The sequence below is a fragment of the Bos mutus genome, chromosome 24 (genome assembly GCF_027580195.1).
Source record: "Bos mutus isolate GX-2022 chromosome 24, NWIPB_WYAK_1.1, whole genome shotgun sequence".
Lineage (NCBI taxonomy): Eukaryota > Metazoa > Chordata > Mammalia > Artiodactyla > Bovidae > Bos > Bos mutus.
In genome coordinates, this window is record NC_091640.1 from 5,302,553 (window position 1) to 5,328,154 (window position 25,602).

At 39.8% G+C, this 25,602-nt stretch overlaps 1 protein-coding gene across 2 annotated transcripts in view; it reads left to right on the forward strand.

Moving 5' to 3' along the window:
- NETO1 (neuropilin and tolloid like 1) overlaps nucleotides 1-18,280 on the forward strand; it is a 103,800-nt gene extending 85,520 nt beyond the window's left edge. The window contains exons 8-11 of one of the 2 annotated variants that reach the window (XM_005897502.3): nucleotides 10,348-10,461; nucleotides 13,158-13,716; nucleotides 14,689-14,763; nucleotides 15,617-18,280. In XM_005897502.3, coding sequence (XP_005897564.1) covers nucleotides 10,348-10,461; nucleotides 13,158-13,716; nucleotides 14,689-14,749 — 734 coding nt within the window. In that variant the 3' untranslated portion in view covers nucleotides 14,750-14,763; nucleotides 15,617-18,280. Of the gene's footprint in view, nucleotides 1-10,347; nucleotides 10,462-13,157; nucleotides 13,717-14,688 lie in introns of both variants that reach the window. The other variant, XM_070361513.1, reaches the window with a different exon arrangement.
- The last annotated feature ends 7,322 nt before the right edge of the window (nucleotides 18,281-25,602 follow it).

The following is a 25,602-nucleotide window of genomic DNA, read 5'->3' on the forward strand; positions in this document are numbered from 1 at the left end:
GTATTGTTGAAAAAAGTGATCTCTCCTTAGGGATTATCACTCCCTAAGTCTGAGTTGCTGCCCTGTCCTCTGTAGTGTTTAGTACTCTACAACCCCAGGACCAAGTGCCTGAAGAAGCACTCTCTAAGCTTCAAGTTCATGGACAATTAACCTGGTCCAAAAGGGTGCTTTACACAATCGTCTTTATCTGTCCATGCAGGAGAGAAGAGGAAACAGTTTGGAAAGACTCAGGGTTAAAATATCCGTTTTCTCTATGTCTAGAAATATCAATCTATGAATGATTAAATCCAGAGCACTGCTGTGCTTACACATAAGGCATCTTTTGGCTCATGGAATATTTCAATACATTCAGTTTCTGGTTTTTCTCAAAAAGAAATACTTAGCGTTAGATTGGATGATAAAATGGTGATGGTTGATAAATCCTTCTGATGAAGTGCAATTGCTACACTCATTATGTCTAAACGTGCTTTTAAATAATTCAGAGACCAAATGCAATGCAAATTCTTTCTTCTGTGTACTTGGGTTTTAGCACCAATATGAGGCTATGTTTGCTATTCTGAAATAGCAACCTAGTCCCAGAAATAAGCATATTTCTGATTGTAGGAACTGCCTTTGTGAAATACTTTGAATTTTGAGGGTTACCTTATTAGCTGCATTATTATGTGTCGAGGGAGTGTGTAATTTCCTCAGTTCTGTCTCGCTGTAGCAAAAATTTGAAGCAACAGGTGAATCGGTGTTACAGCTCAGTTTTATTTAGAAAGCAAAGGAAAATACATCCTCGGGCCATGAGGACAGGCTGACCCAAAAGATTAGAAGAGAAGCCCCTGGCTCAATTTTGGCTCCTCTTTTTATATGTTTTTTTCTTCTCCCCCTGAGCCTGACCTGTATAACCTGGGCTAGCCAGGTGGGCTGTTTGTTCTATCTGAGGTCCTCACTCTGGTTCTCAGACCTTCCTTTGTTCTAGTTTCATGGGCTTTTCCCTTATTTGTGTTCCATTTTGTACTCCTTTTTCCTATTCTAACTACTTAACATTCCCCCCTCAAATGATGGGAGGCCCAATTCTTTGGGAATAGGCACATCAAGGTCTCTCTGGCTCCTTCCTGCTGAACTGGATGGCAAGCATCATTGGACCTCCCCCTCTTGCTAGTCTCAATCCTCAGAGTTCTTATAGTGGTGTCCATCCAAGGGCGAGTGATATTTTCTGTGGTCGGCTGTAGTTTTATATGTCCTTGTTAAACTGGCACTGCACATTGTAGCCTTTTGGCCTGGACAGAGACAAAATGGGTTAGACAATTGATAATATATGGAGCAATCATAAGCAGGATCAATATGGTGATAACAAGGATTAGTAGGGGCATTAACCAACTCCAAATTTCCTCCATGCCAGGAGAAGGATCCCCCAAAAAGAGACAGTAGCCATCCCAAGAACTCTCCAGCTTGTTCTCTGAGGTCCTGTAGGATCTAGAATGTTTTTCTTGAGGACTATGAGACTTTCTTTAACTTAGCTGGAGGTATTTACCCAGAAACAACACATCTCATTCAAGATGGCTCAAGTCCCTCCTTCTTCAGGGATCAGGAGATCTATCTCCTGTCTATTTTGGAGTACAACCCCTGCCAAGCTGTATTGGCTCTTCAGAGCTGTCCTGAGAAATCTTACCCCCAGAAACTTAATTTTGGGGGTGTTCATTAGAATGGTACTCATTTTTAGTCTGAATAGGTATCTGAGATCTCCAGGGCCTCACAGTTGGACTGAGAGCCCTCTTCTGTTTTTTCCCATGGCTTGACTCATGAGTAGTGAATCCAGGAGTTGTGTCCTGGAACCTTGACTGCTGTGAGGGTAGAAAGTATTACAGGGTAGGGGCCCTTCCATGTGGGCTGGAGTGGAGCCTTTGGGGACCCATCTTTCCAGATTTTAATTAGGACTTGAGTCCCTGGAGCATATAGTGGTGGCTCTTCAGAATCTTTAGGGTGCTGGTTGACAAGCATATAAATTGTTGGAATTGTCCGATGGCCCTGGCATAAGACCAGAGGATCTGAGCCTCTGGATCTAGGAAGAAGTCATTGGCATAAACAAAAGGTCTCCCATATAGCATCTCATAAGGACTAAGACCAACCTGTTTCTTAGGGGCACTACGGGTGTGGAGGAGAGCTATTGGTAAAGCCTCCTTCCATCCCAGGGAGGTCTCCCTGGTTATCTTTTTTATCCCTGATTTTAAGAACTGGTTGGCTCTTTCTACTTTTCCTGAAGACCAACACCCCCAGGCACAATGGAAATAATAAGTAATTCCCAATGCTTTAGAGACCCCTTAGGTGACCTTATAAGTAAATGATGTCCCATTGTCACTTTGTAATGACCCAGGCAGACCAAACCTTGTAATGATTTCATGGAGCTTTTTTTTTGTTTGTTTGTTTTTACCACCTCCTCCAGCTTCTCAGTCCAGATGGGAAAGCCTTCAATCCATCCTGTGAATATATCTATCATGACTAATAGGTATTTATACCCTTAAGAAACTAGCCTCTGGGTGAAGTCCATCAGTCAATCCTCTCCTGGGTAGGTCCCACGTCGTTGGATGGGCTGGGGTTTTCGAGCTCCTCAGGGGTTGTTTAATTGGCAAGTGTGACAAGAAGAAACCACTTGCCTTATAGTTGTTTGGAGGCCTGTTCCTCTGAAGGACCTTTCTAGTAATCTTTGGAGTGCCTTCTCCCCTAAATGAGTGGTGGCATGTAGGGAGTTAACTAACTTCTATTGGAGGGTCCAGGCAGAAAAAGGAGTCCTTCCTTTTGGAACCACCCCATATGATCCTCTTGAAGGCCTTCACTCTTAGCTTTAAGAGTCTCACCTTCAGTATATGATGGAGTTTCTGGTAAATTAGTCTCTGGAACTAAGGTGGCAACCCCTATTAGGTCATTGTTCTGTAACGCTGCTCTCTTAGCAGCTTAATCAGCTGGTTGGTTCCCTCGTGCCACTTCATGCTCCCTTTTTAGTGTCCTTTACAGTGGGAGACTGAAACCTCAGTGGGCAGATGAACTGCCTCTAAGAGCCTGAGGATTTGATCACCATATTTGACTGGGGACAGTTGGGTGGCCAAGTGGCCTCTGTCTTTCCAAATAGCTGCATGTGCATGTAGCACCAGAAAGGCATACTTGGAGTCGGTGTAAATGGCTACTCTTTTTCCTTTTCCCAGCTCTAAAGCTTGAGTCAGGGCCATAAGCTCAGCTAATTGGGCTGAAGTACCTGGTGGCAAAGGCTTAGCCTCTGTGGTCTCTAAATTGGAGACTACTGCATACCCGGCTCTTCTTTTTCCATCTAAGACAAGGCTGCTTCATCAGTGTGCCAGATTTCCTCAGGATTGGTCAGAGGATCTTCTGATAATCCCTCTTGGGGTTTTGTCCAGTGGTCCGAGGTTTCTAGGCAACAGTGAAAGGGGAGAGAGCCCTCGGGGGTAGGCAGGAGGGTGGCTGGGTTAAAAACCTCACAAGTGGATATAGTGAGACCTGGATTTTCCATCAGCTCTACTTGATATCTGAGGCTCCTTTAATCAGACATCCATAAATGGCCTCTCCCATTCAGGAGTTGTTTCACTTGGTGGCTGATAAAAATAGTTAGTTTGCCCCCAAAAGAGAGTTTTAAAGTATCTTCTATCAGGACTGCAATAGGAAAAATCTCTTCCCAATAAGGGAGTAGGACACTCAGGGACCAAGAAACTGATGGGAAAATAGTTGTCCATCCCAGCAACAAAGAAGTGCTCAGGTGAATCTTTTTGTAATTGTTTTTCCTGTAGCACTCAAAATGGTACAGGTTTGGGGGGAGAAGGCTGTGAAGCTGGAGGTCAGGAAAGAGTAGGTAGCCCCTGTGTCAACCAAGAAATTTTTGAATCTACCTGCCACATACAGTTGCACTCTTGGCTCCAGTCCTGTTGATGATTATCTGTGACAGGCAGGCTGGCTGGAGCGGGCCCCTTCAGTCCTCTTGAACCATCATGAGGGAAGGCTTGGCACTTGACCTTGAGACTCTTGAGTCCTGAGGCCAGAGTGCCGCCCAAGTCCCAATTAATGGCATTTGTAGCGAGCCGTTTTATGAGACTTGTCATGGTTTTGACACTCTTTGGCCCAATGTCGCGTCTGTCTACAGATTAGGCATTTGCCCTGTGCCTTGTCCTTCAAGGACTCGGGGTTTGCCATAGGGCTTCCCTGGAGGGTGGCCAGCATCTGAGCATGACTTGTCTCTTTCCTTCTCTCCTTCTTCTGGGCCTTGGCCTCTCTCTCCTGTTCTCTTTTATAAAAGGTATTGGTGGATATCTGGACTGTCTCATCTGAAAAGGCAGCAGGGTCCTGCTACTGAAGCTGTTGCAACTTTATCCTGATACCTGATGTACATAGGGACAGGAATGTGTCCTTTAAAATCACCTGTCCCTTGTAAGAGTCTAAGTCCAAATTGGTAAACTTTTGGAGGGTCTCTTTTAGACTTTGCAGAAAAGCAATGGGATTCTCGCTGGACTCCTCAGTTATTGCTGAGACCAGGCACAGTCCCAACTAACAGGCCTCCTTCTATTTCCATGGGTGGACTTCCTTAGGGGTGAGTCTTTCTGAAGCTTATCCTACCCAGTATTGTTGCAACCTGAGAGCCGGGCATCCTGAGTCAGGGTGCAGATCCCCAGGTAGGTTGAGGCATGTCGGCCTCCAGAGAATTGATTCCCTGGGCAGGTCGAGGCATGTTGACCTTCTGGGACCCCAGGCTGGTGGATCCCCAAGCAAGCTGAGGCATGCCAACCTCCCAGGGAGCAGATCCCTAGGCAGGTCGAGGCAGGTTGACCTCCTGGGATCCCCAGGCTGGAGTTGGGCATCTCAAAGGTCTCCAGCATGACCAGTGCTGGGAAGAATTAAGGGGTTGTAATCTTAACTCTATGCTGGTTTGTCCACTGCAGATGGGAATAGATACTATGATGTAAAGCAATCCAAGACTGTGCCCTGAGACTGGGAACCTAGTAAAACAGCCATAAGCCTTATCCTGTTATTGCTCTGAGGAAATGTAAGTCACTGTTTTCTTCCCCTAGTCCTCCATAAGAGCAGTTTAGGGTGTTTCCAATGGTAAACATTTTATTGTCATAGATCCACTTTAGGTAATAACAGAAGTAATGACAAAAGAGTGGGTTATCTGGTCCTGTTAGGGGCCTTAAGAGTATTTTAATAATAGTCTGGGTGGAGCAATGTTGCCTACAAGGGGGCAGAGTCCTGGTTGTAGGAGTTATGAAGTGGCTTAAGAACAAATTGATAAGAGGCAACAAACTAGATGTTCCATAAAAGTGGAGTGGAGATTTGATCCAGGGGTATGTCTCCTATGTAACTTTAGGAGAAGCATGGTAAGGATTTGGATCCAAATGGCCTGCAGGGCTAACTCCCCAAATGGCAAACATTATCCCTATAAACCCAGTTGCCCTTGAAGAGATGCCACCAATAGATGGGCTTTTAGCAGGCATTGTGTGCCTGTCATCTGCCCTAGTGGGTTCACTGAGAAATGCTGTTGATGCACATGTCGTAAGAAGCATGGAAGATGAAGGCCTGAATGTCTAGAGAGATTGGATTTTATACGGTATTTCTCTCCCAAGGGCCAGCTATTTTCTGGTTGTCCCTGCAGAAGATTGGAAAGGCAACATTGTGAGCCCAGAAGGGGCTCAGGAAAATAGCATAAAACAGGAGGGAAGGGGGCAGGGCCCAACTTTTTAAAATGACAAAGCCCAAGGGCATAACATAAACCAGTTAAAATCAGATGGGTCCAAGATGACTAGTCAAATTCAACTAAACCTTGATCCTCAATCCACAAGCTAAATGACACACCCAGAGGCACCAGCACAGTTCCAAGGCACTGTCAAGAGACTGAGGAGCGGGTGGTTCCCCAATTGTTGGAATGATCCTCCCACTCATTAGCATATGAAATCACCCAGCCCACAGAAACTAACCACATCTTATTCCACAGCCGCTCCCCTCTGTAATGGCCCACACTCTGAGTGTACTTCTCTCTGAATCCAAACAAAGCCATGTCTTACCTATCACTGTGTCTCTCACTGAGTTTTTTTCAATAAGGCATCAAGAGCCTGAGCTTCATTAGGTCCTGAAGCCAGGCACAATGGATTTTGGCCAGTCTCAAGTCCCAGTTGGACATGACTAAGTGACTAAGCATAGCACAGAGTCCCTGCCACGAGGGTTTGAGTCCCAGTCTTAGCTAAATGACTTCAGGTACAACTTTCAGAAATGGAAAGATGATGACTTACCCAATACTTTGTAAGCAGTGGCATAGGTGGAGAGAGGAGCTGAAGGACAGGAGGAGAAAGCAGTGGGAAAACGTGCTGAGGAATCCCCTTCATAACCTGCCAGAAAATCTGCTAAATACCTGATCTGTGCTCACAGTTTTCATTGGCCTGATCCTTGGAAATAAGTAGATTCTGATCATAGAAACTGCCTGTGTGAAATACTTTGAATTTTGAGGATTACTTTATTAGCTGCCACTTTATTATGTGTCGGGGGAGTGTGTAATTTCCTCGGTTCTGTCTCACTGCAGCAAAAATTTGAAGCAATGGATGAATCAGTGTTACAGCTCAGTTTTATTTAGAAAGCAAAGGGAAATACATCCTTGGGCCATGAGGGTGGGACAACCCAAAATTTGCGAAGAGAAGCCCCTGGCTCAATTTTGCCTCCTCTTTTTATATTTTTTCTCCTCCTCCTGAGCCTGCTGTATGTAAACTGGGATAGCCAGGAGGGCTGTTTGTTTTACCTGAGGTCCTCACTCAGGTCCATGGACCTTCCTTTGTTCTATTTTCACGGGCTTTTCCCTCCTTTGTATTTTAGCCACCACCATTTTGGACTTCTTTTTCCTATTCTAACTACCTAACATAAGTAAAACTTGATTTCTTCCAGATAATTTTAGGAAATAAGGGGGTTGGTTTTTTAAGAGACAATCACTTTTGACAATGTATATTGAATTTCCAAGTAGAATAAATCTTCTAAAAATTGATAGAATATGTGCTTTTTCAGCAGTAGTCAGAGAACCAAATGAATGAATGAGATTTAGTTGCTGAGAATATCACAATTTCTATTGTATTTGAAGACTTGGCCTGGAGGGTTAATTCTCCACCAATAATCACACTTGCAAGAATCGTCTCTCTCTGGGATATTCAGAGCTAAATTGGCCAGCTAAACTTTTGTTCACTGATATTAAATTAATTAAAATATCTGTTGATTCTTTACTACAACCCTAGAAATTTTAACCCACCGAAAGTGAAAGTGAAAGTGATGTCGCTCAGTCGTGTCTGACTCTTTGCGACCCCACGGACTGTAGCCTACCACGCTCCTCCATCCATGCGATTTTCCAGGCAAGAGTACTGGAGTGGGTTGCCATTTCCTTCTCCAATTAACCCACTAAGAAATTAAAAATACTTTTTTTTTTTTGTTAAAAAAAAAAGCATGTCCATAGCCTTAAAGAACTCATGGGGAAAGATGAAAAACTTATACTAAGTGTTAAACTCTTTTAAAAATTAAAAGTAGAATAGGATTTAAGGCAAAGATAACTTTCTAATAGATTGGAATGATATTTCAAAACTCTATAGATAATTTAATTCTGATTGGATTTGGATAGCAGAGTAGAGATGGAGTTTTTCTAGGACAGAGAGAGAGGGAGGGAACAGTGTGGCCAATGAACCAAAGATCTCAGGAGCATGTGGAGAGCAATGGGAAGTGCTCATGGGCTGAGTGTGTGTATGTCCCCAGACATCCTTGAAGGGACGGTGAGAACATACATTGATTTGGGAGGCAGGAAGGTGCCATTTAGTTTTTTTTTTTTAGCAGGAGGTAAAAATAAGAATCTTTAATGAACTCCTGTGCATTCACATTTTAGATGAGAGAAATGTCCAGACGTACAATATGAAGACAATTCAGAATCCAATTCTATTTTGTTTTTGGTGTCTATGAGACAAAATTCATTTTTGTTCAAGGAGTAGAAGCTATGATCATTTGTTTCTTAGCCACTGCACAGCCTGCTTATTTGTTTGTGTTTGTTGTTTGCCTGTCAGTTCTGTAAATGTTAGTGAAGGTAAGGAAGGAAAAATGAAATAGTAGTGGAATAGTAATTGTTTTGCAAGTGAGGATGGTTTCAATTAACTGGCATATTTGCATAATTATGTCATGTAATGTGTCAGGAATATGATTTATTGACAGTCCTAGATGCCCTGTTCCATTCCCAGTCAAACCACCAATATTTAATGATAACTGACTGACACATTGATGTTTTGTAAGACATTTTTGAGACTCATTAAGTAGCAGAAACAGAAACAACATCGCTTTTGGAGAATTTGGAATCCAAATCTTTAGTGCCCTTACTAAGCTACTGTTCTACCTCACTGGTACAGAATGCGACGCCATCTTTACCTGTAGATTTAAAATTTTAAAAGCAAGCCCATCCTATTTAATAGTAATTCTAATAATTTTTCCACCTCTTTCTGCAAGGTCAAAGCATATTTATGGTCTTTTAAAGGTATTCTTTACTTGATGGATTAGCTGTACTTTCAAAACCACTGCAATTGATCAGGTAGTAAGTGTTTTTTGCATTTTGCAGCTGCTCTAATCTATTTGCAGAAAACTCCTTTTTTGTTCTGTGTACACATTTTGACAACATTCATTATCTGCTAAACAGACCATATTGGTTCTGCAAAATAGTTGACTACAGAAATTCAAATTTGTTCTATACTGAAAAGCAGACTTTTGCAGTAATAGATTGGATCATTACATTTTGCATTATAAAAGCTTTACACCATGTTGAAAGCAGGAGTCAAAGAAAATGTTAAGCCTGATACTTTTCAAAATGACTACTGCATCTGCATCTTTTCTACTCTTTAATACTGTTTTTCAAAATGACAATTACATCTTTTTTATTATTTAACAAGGGATTTAGAGGCAAACCAAGCAGAAGGAAGAAGAAACTCTCCTGGGATCTTGGATGAGGGGGACAGCAGGGAGGGTGGGGAAGGGCTTGGAGAGTCAGAGGAATGCCTAGTTCAAGTTATGTTGCTTTTGATTTTCAAGACTTGATCATTTAAAGAAAGTATTCCTCTGGGAACGTTAAAATATTTTAACTTACCTTATGTAAAACATTTTCCCAACAATTTTGATTAATATAGAAAACACATTTAAAGAAGATAACTTTCCTTAAAAAAAAACCCACAACATGTGGTTTTGAAGGTGAAGATTATAATATGACTGCACTGCTTAGATAATACTGATCACTGATAAAAACTTTACTGATTGATGAACCACTGTAAATTTTGTGTTTTGAATCTAATGGATTTTTCTGGGGATACCTGTCCTGAAAATGGTTATGGAACTATTATTGACAAAAATAAACACTAAAACTACATTTTATGAGATGTGGATGATTAAAAAGGCAAAAACAAAAATTACTTTATAGCCCTGTCTGTAATTCATAGTGTAGTATTACTCTAGAGATTTGTTATAAGTAACCAATTATTATATAATGAAAGAAATGTATTTTTGTAATATTGAAGTCATATCTAACATTAGAATTTGTTTTATTAGACTCATCACTAGTTCTTGTATTTTTATAACCAAGTTACATAATTCTTAGAGTTCTTACTTTATCCAACGTGAATTATAATCTGGAGATCATTGGCCATCGTACCTAAAGTTAGTAGAATGTGTGAAATATAGGCCAAGTAGACTAATTTCATTACCATATTACATGCTAAATGTCAGTGAGAATGATATGTATTTTTCTTATGTTGTTCAAGATAAATTTTCCCTTGTTCTGAATTTCCATGATATTCGTTGCTTCTTTTGTATGCTTAAATAATATCATAGGGTTTGGTTTAGTATATAGTTTCTTCATTAGTATTTTGTAAGCATACACTTTCCAAAGTATTTCAATATTTCCATTAAACTAAAAATTTTTTGAACAGGATAGTTAAATTTATACATACAGAATTTCAGTGTAAAACATAATGTTATGCATGTGGTCATCAGTGAAGTTTCACTAACTAAATGCACAGTTAAAAAAAAAAAAAGAACTCACATTGATAAAGTGCTTCATTTTTATGATGGAAAACCTCCTGTGCCAGTTTTATAAGCTGAACACATCTAGAAGAATGCCAGCTCTGTTAGTAGCACAAGAAATAATTACCGCTATGGCAACACTTCTGCGAATGGAATGTTGTTCTTATCATTTATCTCAACTTGATGGCAAATTATCATACTAATCTTTTTTGTTTCTAGGTTTGTGATGTGAGTGCTTTACAACTGAACATCAGTTAAAACTGTTTCCTTCATTTTTTTCTTCTCTTTTAGCTCCCTGTGAAGGCAATACTTTCTTCTGCCACAGTAACATGTGTATTAACAATACGTTGGTATGCAATGGACTCCAGAACTGTGTGTACCCTTGGGATGAAAATCATTGTAAAGGTAATCATGAGTCCCTGGACTTGGCAAAATCTCTCTATCTGTAGTGTGGGAAGAAGCTTATCCAACGTTTGTATGCATCAGTCGATCTTAAAAATAGATTGTATATTGGCTTTACCAACTTCCTATATGTTTTAGAATTGATTTGTAGGCTTTTTTCTTGGCTTTTATTCTTGTTGTTTTTGCATTCCTTAACACACAATGAACTGTCTTTTACACTTGAATGGGCTTCCCTGGTGGCTCAGATGGTAAAGAATCTGCCTTCAATGCGGGAGACCCAGGTTCGATCCCTGGAAAGGGAAGATCCCCTGGAGAAGGGAATGGCTACCCTCTCCAGTATTCTTGCCTGGAGACTCCCATGGACAGAGATGCTCATTGGCTAATCGCCCTTCTGGAGCTGCAGCACCATGGACTGGCCACTGGAGCTTCTCAAGCCAAGTTGGGATTCCTATCAGAAGCTCCCTCGTCAGTGGCTACACCTCTCCATCAACCCCAGTCTGTCTTCACGGGACATTGTGCATATACTCTAGAGGTGAAAGTGTATCCAAGGAACCTTAGGGCCCTCAGGTACCTAAAGCCGCTTACCTCGACTTCAGTTTTCCTACTGAAATGCTTTGTTTCCTTTCCAATGAGAATATCTTCCTTTGATCCAGCCTCCTTCTCTGGCCTGTACACAAAGGTTTGTTTACATAAAGAGCTGAGACTGAAGCTCCAGTATTTTGGCCACCTGATGTGAGAAACTGACTCACTGGAAAAGACCCTGATACTGGGAAAAATTGAGGGCAGGAGAAGAAGGGGGTGACAGAGGATGAGATGGTTAGATGGCATCACCGACTCAATAGCCATGAATTTGAGCAAACTCCGGGAGATGGTGAAGGACAGGGAAGCCTGGCATGCTGCAGTCCATGGGGTCTTGGAGTCAGACACAACTTAGCAACTGAATAACAAAACTCTTGGCTTGGTTATGAATGATGCAATTTTGGTTAAGTTCAAAGTACCACATACCCTCTTCTGTTCAGATCTTATATTCACCAATTTGCAAAGGAAAAAAAAAAAAAAAAACAAGCAAATAACTGTCCATACTTAAAGTCCAGTGTGTGTGTGCATACTCAGTTGCTCAGTTGTGGCTGACTCTTTTTCAACCCCAGGGACTGTAGCCCACCAGGCTCCTCTGTCCATGGCATTTCCCAGGCAAGAATACTGGAGCAGGTTGCCACTTCCTCCACAAGGGATCTTCCCAACCCAGGGATTGAACCTGCATCTCTTGCATCTCCTGCAATGGGAGGTGGATTCTTTACTACTATGCCACCCGGGCAGCCCTAAAGTCCAATATCTTCTATTAAAATATTGAAGCAGAGAGCCATTACCACAGTACCTATTGCTCACAGAATCAACAAGAAAAGCAGACCTGGCAACAGTTATTTAGAGGACGTGGGCAATGATCCGTGTTGTGTCCAAGGAACCACTTTGGAATGGAAGGGGGTTAAATGTTTTGTGAAGACCCTCATGCAGCACTGTTAGAGACTGGCTTTACTTGGTTAAAGCGGATTTGTTGCCATGGTTCTTGTGGCCCACCTCTCTCCAGGGCACCGCCACTCTCTGTGCACTGATGGGAAGGGTGGGATGGAGGCAGGGACAGCGCCTCACTTCTCTGGGAGGAACACTCCTGCTTTATGAATCAGGCCCTGGCTGAGGATGGTGACCGCTGGTCTTCTCAGCTTGCCCTTTCAGATAGTTTCACGCTATGAGTGAGATGGGGCGCGTGTGATTGGAGCCTGGTGTGCTCAACCTGCTGTCCAGGTGTAGAACTTCTATCCTACCAGTGGGGCCTTGGACGGAGGAGGGGAAGGCCCAGCATTGGCCCCCCACTCCTGCCTGGAATGGAGAATCTGCAGGATGGATCTCGGGGGTTGAAAAGAGAGTAGAGAAATGCTGGTGGCTTGCCCTTGCTGGTGGGGTGGGGGGTGCTGTACCTCCAAACTGGGGCCAATAGGGAGAGAAACCATCAGGACGAACTGAGGGTGGAGGAGCTCAAAGGCCACAAGCTCTCCCTGTTCTTAAAGAAATTTAGTAGATTTTCTTGAACGTATGTACCTCTGTTTGCTGTATGCCATTCAATTTCCATAAACTTTAAATGTTACTTTAAAAATTTTTGCCAAAACTGTTTCACTGGGGAAAAGACCCACAGAAATCCTCATGCCAGCATTCCAGAAGTGTCTGTCTTAAAGTGTAATCATAACCTTTTGATATCAGAAAACTGTGAGTTCAGTTATCCACATCAAGAATAAATACAAAACAATATAGGTATGTTCATGTTCCCATGGTGGCATGTGTGAGTTTTCTTACACCAATGAGAAGAAAAAGAATGTACTGTTTTTTTTTAACATGACCAGCTGATTTCCAGATTTTATCCTAAAGGTTTTATGAGACCTTCTCCAAAACATATATTACATTTAAGGGAGCGATGCTGTGCAATGGCGGGGTTGGAGGTGGTGGCTGTTTCTGAGGCTAGCAGATAGGGCTCTTGTGAAATTCTTTGTGTCTTTTAAAGACTTGTTTTACATTTAAGACAGTGAAAATTTTTACGCTCAGCCTATTTCATCTTGAAGTTCTCCATGTACGCTTTGACTGCCATATTAATGCGTGGTGGGTTGTTTCTTGTTTTGTTTGTTTGTTGTTTTCGCTTCCTGGACCTGTAGAAAAGAGGAAGGCCGGGCTGCTGGACCAGCTGACCAACACCAGCGGGACGGTCATTGGCGTGACTTCCTGCATTGTGATCATCCTTATTATCATTTCTGTCATTGTGCAGATCAAACAGCCTCGTAAAAAATATGTCCAAAGGAAATCGGACTTTGACCAGACAGTTTTCCAGGAGGTGTTTGAGCCTCCTCACTATGAGCTGTGCACCCTCAGAGGGACGGGAGCCACAGCTGACTTTGCCGATGTGGCCGACGACTTTGAAAACTACCATAAACTGAGGAGGTCCTCTTCCAAATGCATTCACGACCATCACTGTGGTTCACAACTGTCCAGTGCGAAAGGCAGCCGCAGCAACCTCAGCACGAGAGATGCTTCTGTCTTGACCGAGATGCCCCCACAGCCCATCAAACCCCTCATCCCGCCCATGAACAGAAGGAACATCCTCGTCATGAAACACAACTACTCCCAGGAGGCTGCCGACGCCTGTGACATCGACGAGATCGAGGAGGTGCCCACCACGAGTCACAGGCTGTCCCGCCACGAGAAAGCCGTCCAGCGGTCAGTATCTATAGATTTTTTGATGACAAGTATAACCTGAAGACTGAGATGCTTCCAGCATACCGTGTTCTAGTTTGTCTTCCCATTTCAGTCTCTCTTTCGTTCATGACAAACCGTAGTATTTCAGAGTTTGCCTCTTCTTTTCCTTGTTTCCCTGCTATCTATACTTTTCCTAAATCCTATTTAGGTACATATAGGTGTGCTTACACAGACCAAAGAGATTTTGTTTATTTCTATACGTATATAATATTTATTTCTATAAAAGATCTGGTGTTAACTTATATTGCAGATTTATATGGCTAATTTTCTTCCATGTGGTGATAAAGGTTGCTCTCATCAATATTTCTATATTTTAAGATGTGAGATGATATTTGGAATTAATTGCCTTACCAAGGTGGTTAACCCATCTTGCTGAACAATTTTAATGTAAAAATAACATATTTTGCAATATAATGCATTATATTTTTGGTATGAACATTAAAATACTTTTTCCCACATACCACATAATACTTATATTACAAATTGTGTTTGATAGTGTGGTATGCTAAAACCTTAAACATTTATATTTAATTGTGGCAAGGATTAGTAAAAACATTTTCCTTTTGATATGAAGACAATATTATCTATATTGTATTATGAGCCCCCAAATGAATAAAAGTCTTGAGGAAAGAAAATTTAAACTTAGAAAAATAGAAGTGATTTTAAATCCCCAAATCCAATCTACTTTTGTTTTGCTCTGCATGTTTACTAGCATTTAGTTTGTTTTATAAAAGTTTATACTTCCTCCATTCATTATATAACCTCAGAAACCTAGTTTTAGTTGATTAGCTATTTTTGCATGCTGATGGGAAAAAAAATCTATTTCCACACTTTTATGAATTTTTAGGAATGCTTTTAAGTAAATATTTGTGTGCATATTTATTTTTTTGTGAAAATATTACTTTGTTGAATGAAATAGCCATAACATTCCAGGTTCTGCCTCATTGGGTCTCTAAGCAAACATGAATCTGAATACAACACAACTAGGGTCTAAAAAGAAAATTCAAGGTAAGCAAGTGCCCTTGGCTCCTTCTCCCACTTTGTTGTATTCCGTTTTGTTTCGTTGCAGTCGTCTTGCGGTTTTTTTAGGGAATGTGCTATCTACTCATTATTTCCTGAGATATGTGTTTCATAACATTTCATGATTCGAAACATACTGGATTCAATGCTGATGGATGGATGATTCTTAGTAGACGTAACTTTAAAATACATGTTAAGATTCTTACCATCAAGCATTAGACTACAATGTAATTTAAAAGGATGTTAAGAAATTAAACTTTATATGCTTTAACTTAAAGATACAAAAATTGGTGAACTCTTAAAAGAAATATCAAAAGAAATCCAAGGTTCTCGTAGTTAAAGAATTGAATACTGTCTCAATATAACTGAAGTCAACATATAAAACTGGCAATAATTGTATTAATTTGGCAATATCTACTCAAAACGCATACACTATTTGGTGGTACTGATACAATTTGCACACTCTTATTTTTGCATGAATATGTAGCTTATTTCATCCAAATTAAATGCAGCATGTTATGTCAAATTTTATAATATAAAATTTGAATGCTTGATAATGTAAAACTTTCCATAAATATCAGTCGTCTCTGTGTACATCTATTTTTGTTATCAGGTAACATAATGGCTTTATTTTTAGCACTTAATAGTCTATGTCTCTATTAGACTAATTTGTCTCCAGTTACATTTACTTGACAGTTAATCTCTTCAAAGCTCTTCAGACCTATCAACTATTCTTGAATTAGGTGAATGCTTTCCTGTGCTCTATGTTACCTTGATAAATTGGTGGATTTGTGCGCATATTTCATTGGGAGAAAATGTTTTAACTGTGTTTTATTTTCAGAGAAGAACTATTTATACAAACATGGGGACTGTGAAAAGGAAATTCTATAGTGAATTGTGAAAAGTGGACATATTTCTAAATTCATTCCACTGCCTTTATCCAAACTTAAGAATTACAGACATTTGTTATTACTTCGGCAAGACCTCCCCGCTGCACAATGATATGTTCATTTCGTAATTTGGTTGCAGGCCACCAAGTGCTCCTTAGTTTTTAAATACATTTTGAGATTTACTGGAAACTTGAAGAAGAAATTAGTTCCTGATTGAGACTATCCCAACTTTATTTTTCCTGTGGGTTTCACTTTGTTTCTATGTTGCTTTCTGTCTTTGTTAGATGATTGTACATTGTGTGATATGTGAAAAAGCCCCACAATTTTGGATGAACTTTGTGTTACATGTACATTGTTTTCATTATGTAGACTGCTTGAGAATAGTGCGTTCCTGAGTGATTTTGAACATGCTACAGTGAAAAGTGAAAATATGGACCATGGAAACACCAGCTAGAGGTTTTATGGACTATAAACATCTGTTGTTGTAATATCATTAAATGCAGCCAAAAGTACTAAGTAAAATCACTAGATTGCAATAAGAAAAATCTCAATTTTTTTTTTTGTCTTTCCTATATACCCCCATTTCCTTTTTTTTTTTTTTTAAAACCAAAGGAAGATTCCAAGTTTCAGAAATAGTTTTGAAGTCAGGTATTTTACCATTCATACCCTTTAATAGAAATGATTTTTGATTAAGCATTTAGCAATATGATTGATTGGCAGTTTAAGAAAATACCCTGCATGTCAGTACTGGATATTTGAGTTGGAAAAATGTTCTTTTTATTAGACACGCTGTAAAAAGCATGCATTCTCTAATACTGCTGTTACTCTTCCATTTCCTGTGTCACATGCTTGCTCTTGTAACTTTTTATATAAAGATATATAAAAATGTATAATAATTTTCTAACTTGAGTTAAGAGAAATGCTTTCTTCTATTAGAGTGATAGAAGCTGACTTACGTAAGTACACGCTTTATATCAATTCTTCCCACCTTTTAGACTACAGGAGGTCCTTAAGAATTAAGGCATACTTCTTTCAAATTTGACTTTGAAAACTTTATGGAATATGGTCCCCTTTTAGAAAAGAAACTTTTTTTTTCTTAATACTTTAAAATCACAAGCCCCATATGACCCAAAATTACACAATTCTGAGTTTTCCTTATACTCAGGCACATATATAAATCCTAAAAGCTTACTAATTATGATGTTTAACATAAATAAAATAATATTATAATATATTTAATTGCTTTTGAATTATATATACATTCTATACTTTGATTTAGTGAGTGGGTAATTTTAAAATATTGAATGTGTATTCTTAGAAAATAATTTATAAAAACCAGATTACTATAAATCTGCTTAATAGCATTTCCAAAACTGCTGAATTCTACAGAATTTTGTCCTTCAATGGCAAAGCTGTCTAGTCTATCACAATTCCAACCAGGTAACACAAGCAAGCTCTACGAACTCAATAGATGAATTTACTCACATACATCCCTGTTGGGAATTCTGTGTTACAGAAACAAATAAATGGGAAAGAAAAAATTATGAAAAGAAAATTAATTATGATAGCAATTCTGAGTAGTCTGTATTTTAAAAAAATATCAGTCCACAGAAATAATCACTTCATGAATTTGATAAACTGGTGAATAGAAAAGCTGTGTAGAACATTATAAAGAAAGATTATTTTTATTGTTTTGCTACAGATTTTATACACATTATGTTAAAATTTAGTCTTTTTTAATTTGACTTGACTAATTCTTTTATTATTATGCTTATTTTCATGCCCTTTTTATTTCAAAGTTAATGCATCCAGAGATCTGTTCTTAAGTGATTGGCTATATTTTAAATTATTCTCTCTGTTGTTGTTGTTCAGTCGCTAAGTCATGTCTGACCTCTTTGCGACCCCAAGGACTGCAGCATGCTAGGCCCCTTTGTCCTTCACCATCTCCTGGAGTTTGCTCAAACTCATGCCCATTGAGTCTATTTAAAAATCTCTATTTAGAAATATTATCTCTATTTAAAAATTGTCATAAGATCCTATACACTTTGAATGAATAATCTCAAAAAGGATGGTGTACATGTGAACCACTTACTTTTCACTGTCCCTTGAAATATCCACAGGACTTTTCTCTCTAGTTCTTCCTAAAGAAGCAGGATGCTTCCGATCTGCTGATTCACGGCTGAAAGGAGATTTACACCATAAATCAAGAACTTACAAAACAAATCCAACTGCATTAGGTGTAATGATGAAGATAGATGGCTTACATATATTTAACACACAACAGCTCTATAGAAAGCAAAAATATTTCAAATGAAGATAGGCCTCTCCAGTGGTAACACTAAAAATGTCTAAGTATGGGCATTGCCTGATGATTCGAGAAGGTAGTGATGAGTCTGAGGAAGGGACCTGGAGGCACCTGTTGTCCCTGCTGTAAATCTAGATGCTGGACCCTGAGAGTGCGGCGGCTCCACAATGCCTGAGAGTCCCCTGCGGGAAGGTCTTTAAAAGTCAGCATTAAAATTTTACCAGCATATGTATTAGCTATATCAGACCATATCATCTGAATATCAACCTTTGATTTAAATTCAAATGGGGAGACATATGTAGATAAGGAAAGGGATATTTTGAGACTTTCAAGATGTTTCAAATCAAGTTATTTTAATAAAGATACATTTTTGATAAAGCAAATTCAAATATTACTTGTATGACTGCTTTATTAATCCCATAAGATAATTTTCTGATAGCATATTCACACACCACATTCATTCATTTGAAAATAGCTGTTTCAGTTTCAATTCTCTACGTTTGAATTCACTTTCAAAATCTGGGAGGCATATCATGGTTATGTGCAACACCTCTGAAACCCTGAATGAAGGTTTTTTTAACTTCTGTCCAAATGCATTTTAGTTGCCTAATTCAAGTCTAGTGTGCTGATTTGGAAATACAATTTTCTGCACTTGATTTTATACATATGCCATTTTTACATATCATATTGGAGAATAATCATATGTAATGTTTGATTTGTCATAATTAAATTCCATTTGATTAGAGAATTAAAGTGTGGCTATAAACCTAATTAGAGAGGTACGAATAATAAACTCAACCTGCTTCAGACTTCAAACTTATGAGAGCTGGTTCCCAGAAGGCTCTTACTACTGCACCAGCGTGATTGTTAAGTTAAACCATTTATTTTTGTCCACAGTTGTGCAGCCAGCATGTTCTTGTTTATCCCCAGCTTCTACCACCTCCCCATACTCTAAAGCATTGTCATTTTACATTGGCTCATTCTTTGGAAAAATAAAGAAAAATTTGCCCTCCTCTTAATAGACACAGATCTAGACACAAAATGTAAAAGTGGCCAGAAAACACAACATATAAACTATTTAAAATAAAAATTTCCTTTTATATCACATTATAAAATTTGTGCTTTCCATTCGTTTTCTCATGGGCTAAGTTTAACATAGCCAGTGTTTTTTGAGCCTGTATAAACTGTGTGCCAGGACTCTTCCTAAGTGCTTTGGGGACAACAAGAAAAGGTGGCGAGCTGACAAGGAACAAAATTATGGAGGCTTAGAGAGGAAAGTGTTCTTAGAGGAGGTCAGTAAGGAAAATGAAGTTCAAAATTATTTGCTAAGCTTTCCATTAGAAAAGCTAATTAGTTACTTCCTGCTAATCTGGCATGGAAGATGAAATATATTCAACTGTCAGGAGTGTACAATACAAAGAGTGTTTTATAATAAAGACATTATTAGCACAGATATGGAGGTAGGATATATTCTCAAGGAGAGAAGAGAGGTTTAATGAATAGTTGCTTTTCTAAGCAGATCTTGAAGATTGAGGACTGTGGCCAAGTAGTATATCAGGGAGATTTCCACCTAGAGAAATCAGAGTAGAGAACAGTCTCCCAAGGCCATGGAACTGAGTTGGCTGGAACAGAGGATTAGACTGAAGGAATAATAGTCAATACAGTTGAAAGAGCAAAATTGCATTTACATCTTGATTTCTAGAGTGCAGGTAATGCCATCCAAGGGATTTCACATTTCATTCTCAGGATTTCAAGATCTCAGCAAAGTTTGGCTGAAAAATTGTACTTGAAGTAGAATCCTTTGACAGCACTGTATTACCTAAACTGAACAAAACTGCAATAAGTAGAGGAAATCAGAAGAGCACAGAAACAAGATACTAAAAAGAACAACTAGTGGATGGTTAGATACCTAGAAATATCTGTCTTATTTTCTGTTTGTTTTCTACCATTTTTTTAATTATTTCAAGATTATGGTTGGGTAACTAGTCAAGATAATAAGTGTTACATGCTAAGCACCATTCTGAAAGTTTTCCATGTGTTTATTCCTTTAGTCATCTTAGCAATTCTATGATTACTACTAACAATACTTGTTATGGTTGTTCTTGTTGTTGTCAAAAATTCCATTGTACATATGAAGAAACTGCAGAGTTTTGGTGGCTTTTCTAGGATTACACAATAAGGAATGAAATATCCAGGTCTGAACTCAAGCTGATTAACCCTAGAATCAGCCATCAGTCCTCACTGATGTGAATACAACCCTTTAATATTCAATATAGTATGTTTCACTGAAATAAGTTGATGCTTAATCACAAAAATCCCATGCTTTTGTGTTTTCTCAGCTGTAAAAATATGTATTATAGTAACTTCTCTCCATCCTATTGCTCTTGAGGACCAAATGACAATGCATTGGAAGATACTTTTTATACCCTATAACACATTATAAATAAATCATTTTTCCTAAATTATGTGTAAACTTCATTTCCTAGTCAGCATGGAACAAATGCATCATCTACATGGAGCAGTTATGAAAAATAACTCCCGGCCTCCTCTTGTCCACAGTGAAATGTATGACTTCTGGAACCCACCAATTTTTTATTTCACCCAAGTGAGATTTTCTCCAGTGCTTATATTATTGCATCATCTTACTGAACAGCATTGTGCTCCAGAGCTTAACAAGTACAAACAGAAACGCCAACACTTGACTGAAAATTCTGGTTTTCAGTCCCAGACAATAGTTCGGTATACATTTGCATGATAGCTTGAGAGCAGGATAAGCAAGCATATAGCTAACTAGATAGGTAACTTCAGTCTCGTAATCATTATTGTTGTTCAATCATTAAGTCATGTCCGGCTCTTTGCAACTCCACAAACTGCAGCACACCAGGCTTCCCTGTCCTTCACCACCTCCCAGAGTTTGCTCAAACTCATGTCCATTGAGTCGGTGATGCCATCCAATTAACTCATCCTCTGTCACCCCCTTCTCCTCTTGCCTTCGATCTTACCCAGCACCAGGGTCTTTTCCACTGAGTCGGCTTATTGCATCAGGTGGCCAAATTATGGTATAAAAATGTGGTATGATGCAATGAAAATAGCTTTTCAGCAGAATAAATTCAAATTCAAATATTAGTCTCACTTCGTATTTTTCATGCGCCCTTATGTTGTTGGAATTCTCTGAGCTTCACTTTCTTTATCTGTAAAATACAAAGTCTGTACCTAATGAAGAAATTTGCTACAAAAATTCGAGATGACACTGTCTATAAATAAACAATGTGAAATGGTGGTAGCAGTATGGGAGCTCTGGTTTTCACATGTGTGTCTAACCAGTTTGTCCCACAGAGTGGGGAAAATGTCAACTCTGTGGCCCATGTTTATCCACCTGTGAACCAGGCATTGCTGACAAAGAAGGAGCTCTCCAGCACTGTGATCAACCTGGGATTTAGACAACTCAGGAGTAGACCTCACCTTTCATCAGTTTGGGAGGGCTTCTTAGGACAGGACCAAATGGAAGGACTGTAGGGGTGAGTAGCTGGGGGAGAAGGAGATCAGCCTTTACCTCTTAGCTATTAATTTGCCACCATCTGTCATAACTGAGGTTGGTACTGGAAGAGACATAGCACAGGTGTGCTACTAATGATGTATAATTGAGAATTGTTATTTCTAGAACATAAGGATTTAAATGTAGGTATCAGGAATGGGCAATTTGGGTATCCTTCAAAATAGCTGTTAAGTGCACAGTCAGTATGACTCTGTTTGAAGGAGCAGATGTGTACAAAAGTTACATTTAAATTAATCCTTTCTTTACTTGGCACAGAAGCAATGTCCTGACCTGTCACTTGGCTTCTATTTATTAGCCCTTCCTTCTAGAAACTATGGTCCTTCCCTGGTGGCTCAGATGTTAAAGAATCTGCCTGGAATATGGGAGACCCAGTTTTGATCCCTGGGTTGGGAAGATCCCCTGCAGAAGGGAATGGCTACCCACTCCAGAATTCTTGCCTGGACACCCATGAACAGAGGAGCCTGGTGGGCTACAGTCCATGGGGTCACAAAGAGTCGGACACAACTGAGCGATAACACTTCCACGTTTCTAAACACTGTAAAATTAAGCCAGATTCAAAGTAAGCCTGAGGGAGTACTACTTAATAGCTTTTAATAAAAGTCTCTCTAGATTTTTATATTCTTACATATGCTAACTTTATGAATGAAAGTATCTTTTTAAAAAACCACTCTTTGAAAGGCAGCTCTTCCTAGTAGATCATTATTGTTAAGGATGTATACTACTACAAAATAGTTTCATATAATACACTTGCCCAACTGTCTGAAAGGACATTCTTTATGTGTCAAAATAAAAGATTAACAAACTCTTATTAATTGATAATATTAAAGAATTATGATTTTATAAATATTCATGCACTTGTGAGAACACACACCCTCTTTACCCCTTTTCTAAGGCCAAGTTTCTTCTCCCAATTTTGCTGAGATTTTTCTATGATATACAGATATTTTCTGACCCTATGTTGTCCTTCAGCCACCTGTAAGCAGGCATCGTTTTTTGAAGGACTGTTCTTGTTGGTAAGGTGTTATATATCACCTTCAAATCGACTCTGCTCTGGATGAGTAGGGCTGACACGCTGCAAATGAACCATCTCCTTTGCCAGCTGATCCCTGCTCAGACCTCCTCACAGAGGTGAGGAGAGGAAGATGGAGTGACAGATGAGGACCCAGAGGACATCTAGGTTTTCTTCTGTTTCTGTCGGCCTTCGAGGGGTTGAATTCCGTCCGGCATTTACTTGGACTCAGCGCAGCCTCCAAACTCCTTCAGCACCTGGGGACCAAGGCTCGCCGCTCCCTCAGAGACAGATGAACCAGCCTACGTGTCTCCCTCAAAGCACTCAGCCCTGCCTCTGAAGGACTCCTGGATTCTGTATTCTGAAAACCTTGGTTCATTTCCGTGTTTCCTCAGCCCCAGAGCTGGCCAGGCTTTGTGTGGCTTAATACTTGTGACCCCCCATCCCCTTTTCATTTTTCCTGTCTTCCAACCTGTGTAACAGAATTTCCTTGAGCAGTCTCTCTGTTGATGAATCTACTGTGTTTTCTGTTTTCCTGACCCAAAGATGTTGATGGATTTTAACTGAAATGTTTTCCCTTGCTAAGGGCATTTTCGAAACCCTTCCCTGAGATTGTTTTGCTAAACTTATGACAACGTTGCCTAATTAAATTTCACACAAGAATGAAGTATTTGACTCAGTTGTTTCTGAGCTATTAGTTCTTTAGTCATGAGACATTTGAGAGCAATGCATATGTTTCTGATGAGCAGGTATTCCCTTTCATGTTGTTTTCGTTGTTTGGTGCCTCAGGCATGTCTGACTCTTTGCCACCCCATGGACTGCAGCCCACTAGGCTCCTCTGTCCATGGGATTCTCCAGGCAAGAATACTAGACGGGTTCCCATTTCCTTCTCCAGGGGATCTTCCCAACCCAGGGATCGAACTGGTGTCTCCTGTATTGCAGGTGGATTCTTTACCACTGAGCCACCAGAGAAGCCCTCCCTTTCATGAGTATCTCTCACTTCTCATGGGGATTTAAAAAAGAGACTATCATCTATATTAAAATGGCATTGAAATGAAAAAGCATCACATGTTCTCTTTCTGATTTATATTCCTGACCTAAACAGCTCTGGGGCTTCCCAGGTGGTGCTAGTGGTCAGGAATCTGCCTGCCAATGCAGGAGATGCAGGTTTGATTCCTGGGTCAGGAAGATCCCCTGGAGGAGGAAATGGCAACCCACTCCAGTATTCTTCCCTGGTTAATCCCATGGACAAATAAGCCTGGTGGACTGCAGTCCATGGGGTCGCAAAAGACTTGGACATGACTGAAGTGACGGAGCATGCACGCAAACAGCTCTAGTCAACTCTCCTTCATTCATTCATGTGGACCAGAGTCAATTCTTATGGATCTCTAAATTTTTCCTTTATTCTCAGGGAATAAACTCCCTTTTTAAAAATGGTTGGTCAGTGCCTTCAGGAGAGCATGGAGATTCTACCCGGGTCTATTAGACATTTTAGAGCATTTCCTAGGAGGGTTAATAACTTAAATTCTAACTAATCAGCCATGGACGGAAAAGGCAATGGCACCCCACTCCAGCACTCTTGCCTGGAAAATCCCATGGATGGAGGAGCCTGCTAGGGCTCCATGGGGTCGCTAAGAGTCGGACACGACTGAGAGACTTCCCTTTCACTTTTCACTTTCATGTATTGGAGAAGGAAATGGCAACCCACTCCAGTGTTCTTGCCTAGAGAATCCCAAGGACAGGGGAGCCTGGTGGGCTTCCATCTCTGGGGTCGCACAGAGTCGGACACGACTGAAGCAACTTAGCAGCAGCAGCAGCAATCAGCCATGGAACATAGAAAGTTAAAATTTTATAACTTCAGTTTTTCACAAGGAATGACTTCAAATCTAATCACCCGGTGATAAGAATTTTAATCTTTCTAAAGTCAACCACCATCAAACTTTTATCTCAAGGGAACAGGGAGACAACGAAATGTGACTGATAGATGCACTGAGTAATTTGACTCAGTCTGGGGTCTATTCAATTGTGATTCCCTGCAGTTTGTGATTACACAGAGGGGAATATCCATTTTCCTGGCTTAATTGGATGAAACTATAGATTGTTATGATAAATTCATTTCACACAAAAAATATTCTTGATAGTACTTAAATTTGAATTTTTACCAGTACACCCACCTGTACGTATTCCTGTTTTCCTAGTAAGTTTAGCCCACTTAGCCATTTCTGAAGGCACAGAAAGGAGTTTTATCTCAAAAGGGTGATGACTCCCTAAACAATAGCTCTGCATTAAAGTATTTGGTCAGAAACCATGATTGAAGGCTCAACTTTTGTGAATCACTGTTCTAAACATTTTACAGGTATTTCCCAGTCAATCCTCATTAGAACCTTAGAAGGTAGTTATTGTTAGCTTTATTTTACAGACTTGAAAATGCAGTTCAAAGAAGTTCCATAACATACCCAACCTCTTGTAACTAATACATTGTATGGCCTGGATTTAATTTTGGAAGTCTAGGTATAGAATCTATCGGAGAAGGCAATGGCACCCCACTCCAGTACTCTTGCCTGGAAAATCCCATGGATGGAGGAGCCTGGAAGGCTGAAGTCCATGGGGTCACTGAGGGTCCGACACAACTGAGCAACTTCACTTTCACTTTTCACTTTCATGCATTGGAGAAGGAAATGGCAACCCACTCCAATGTTCTTGCCTGGAGAATCCCAGGGATGGTGGAGCCTGGTGGGCTGCCATCTATGGGATCACACAGAGTCGGACACGACTGAAGTGACTTAGCAGCAGCAGCAGCAGCAGGTATAGAATCTATAGTCTTAACCATGCACGATTTTGCTGCTTTTTGATAACCCACTTCTTAATTTTTTAAAAAAATGAGGAAGAAAATGTTAACCACTAACTTAAAACCACTCTTTCTGATCTAATGAGCGCCAATAGAGACAAGGAACAAAAGACAGAAATAACAGTCAATTCTCCTTGAAAGAATGCTCTATGAATTCCTGATGGGAATCACTGGAGTAAGATAGTAGAGAATCTTCATCTGTGGATTCATCATAGCATG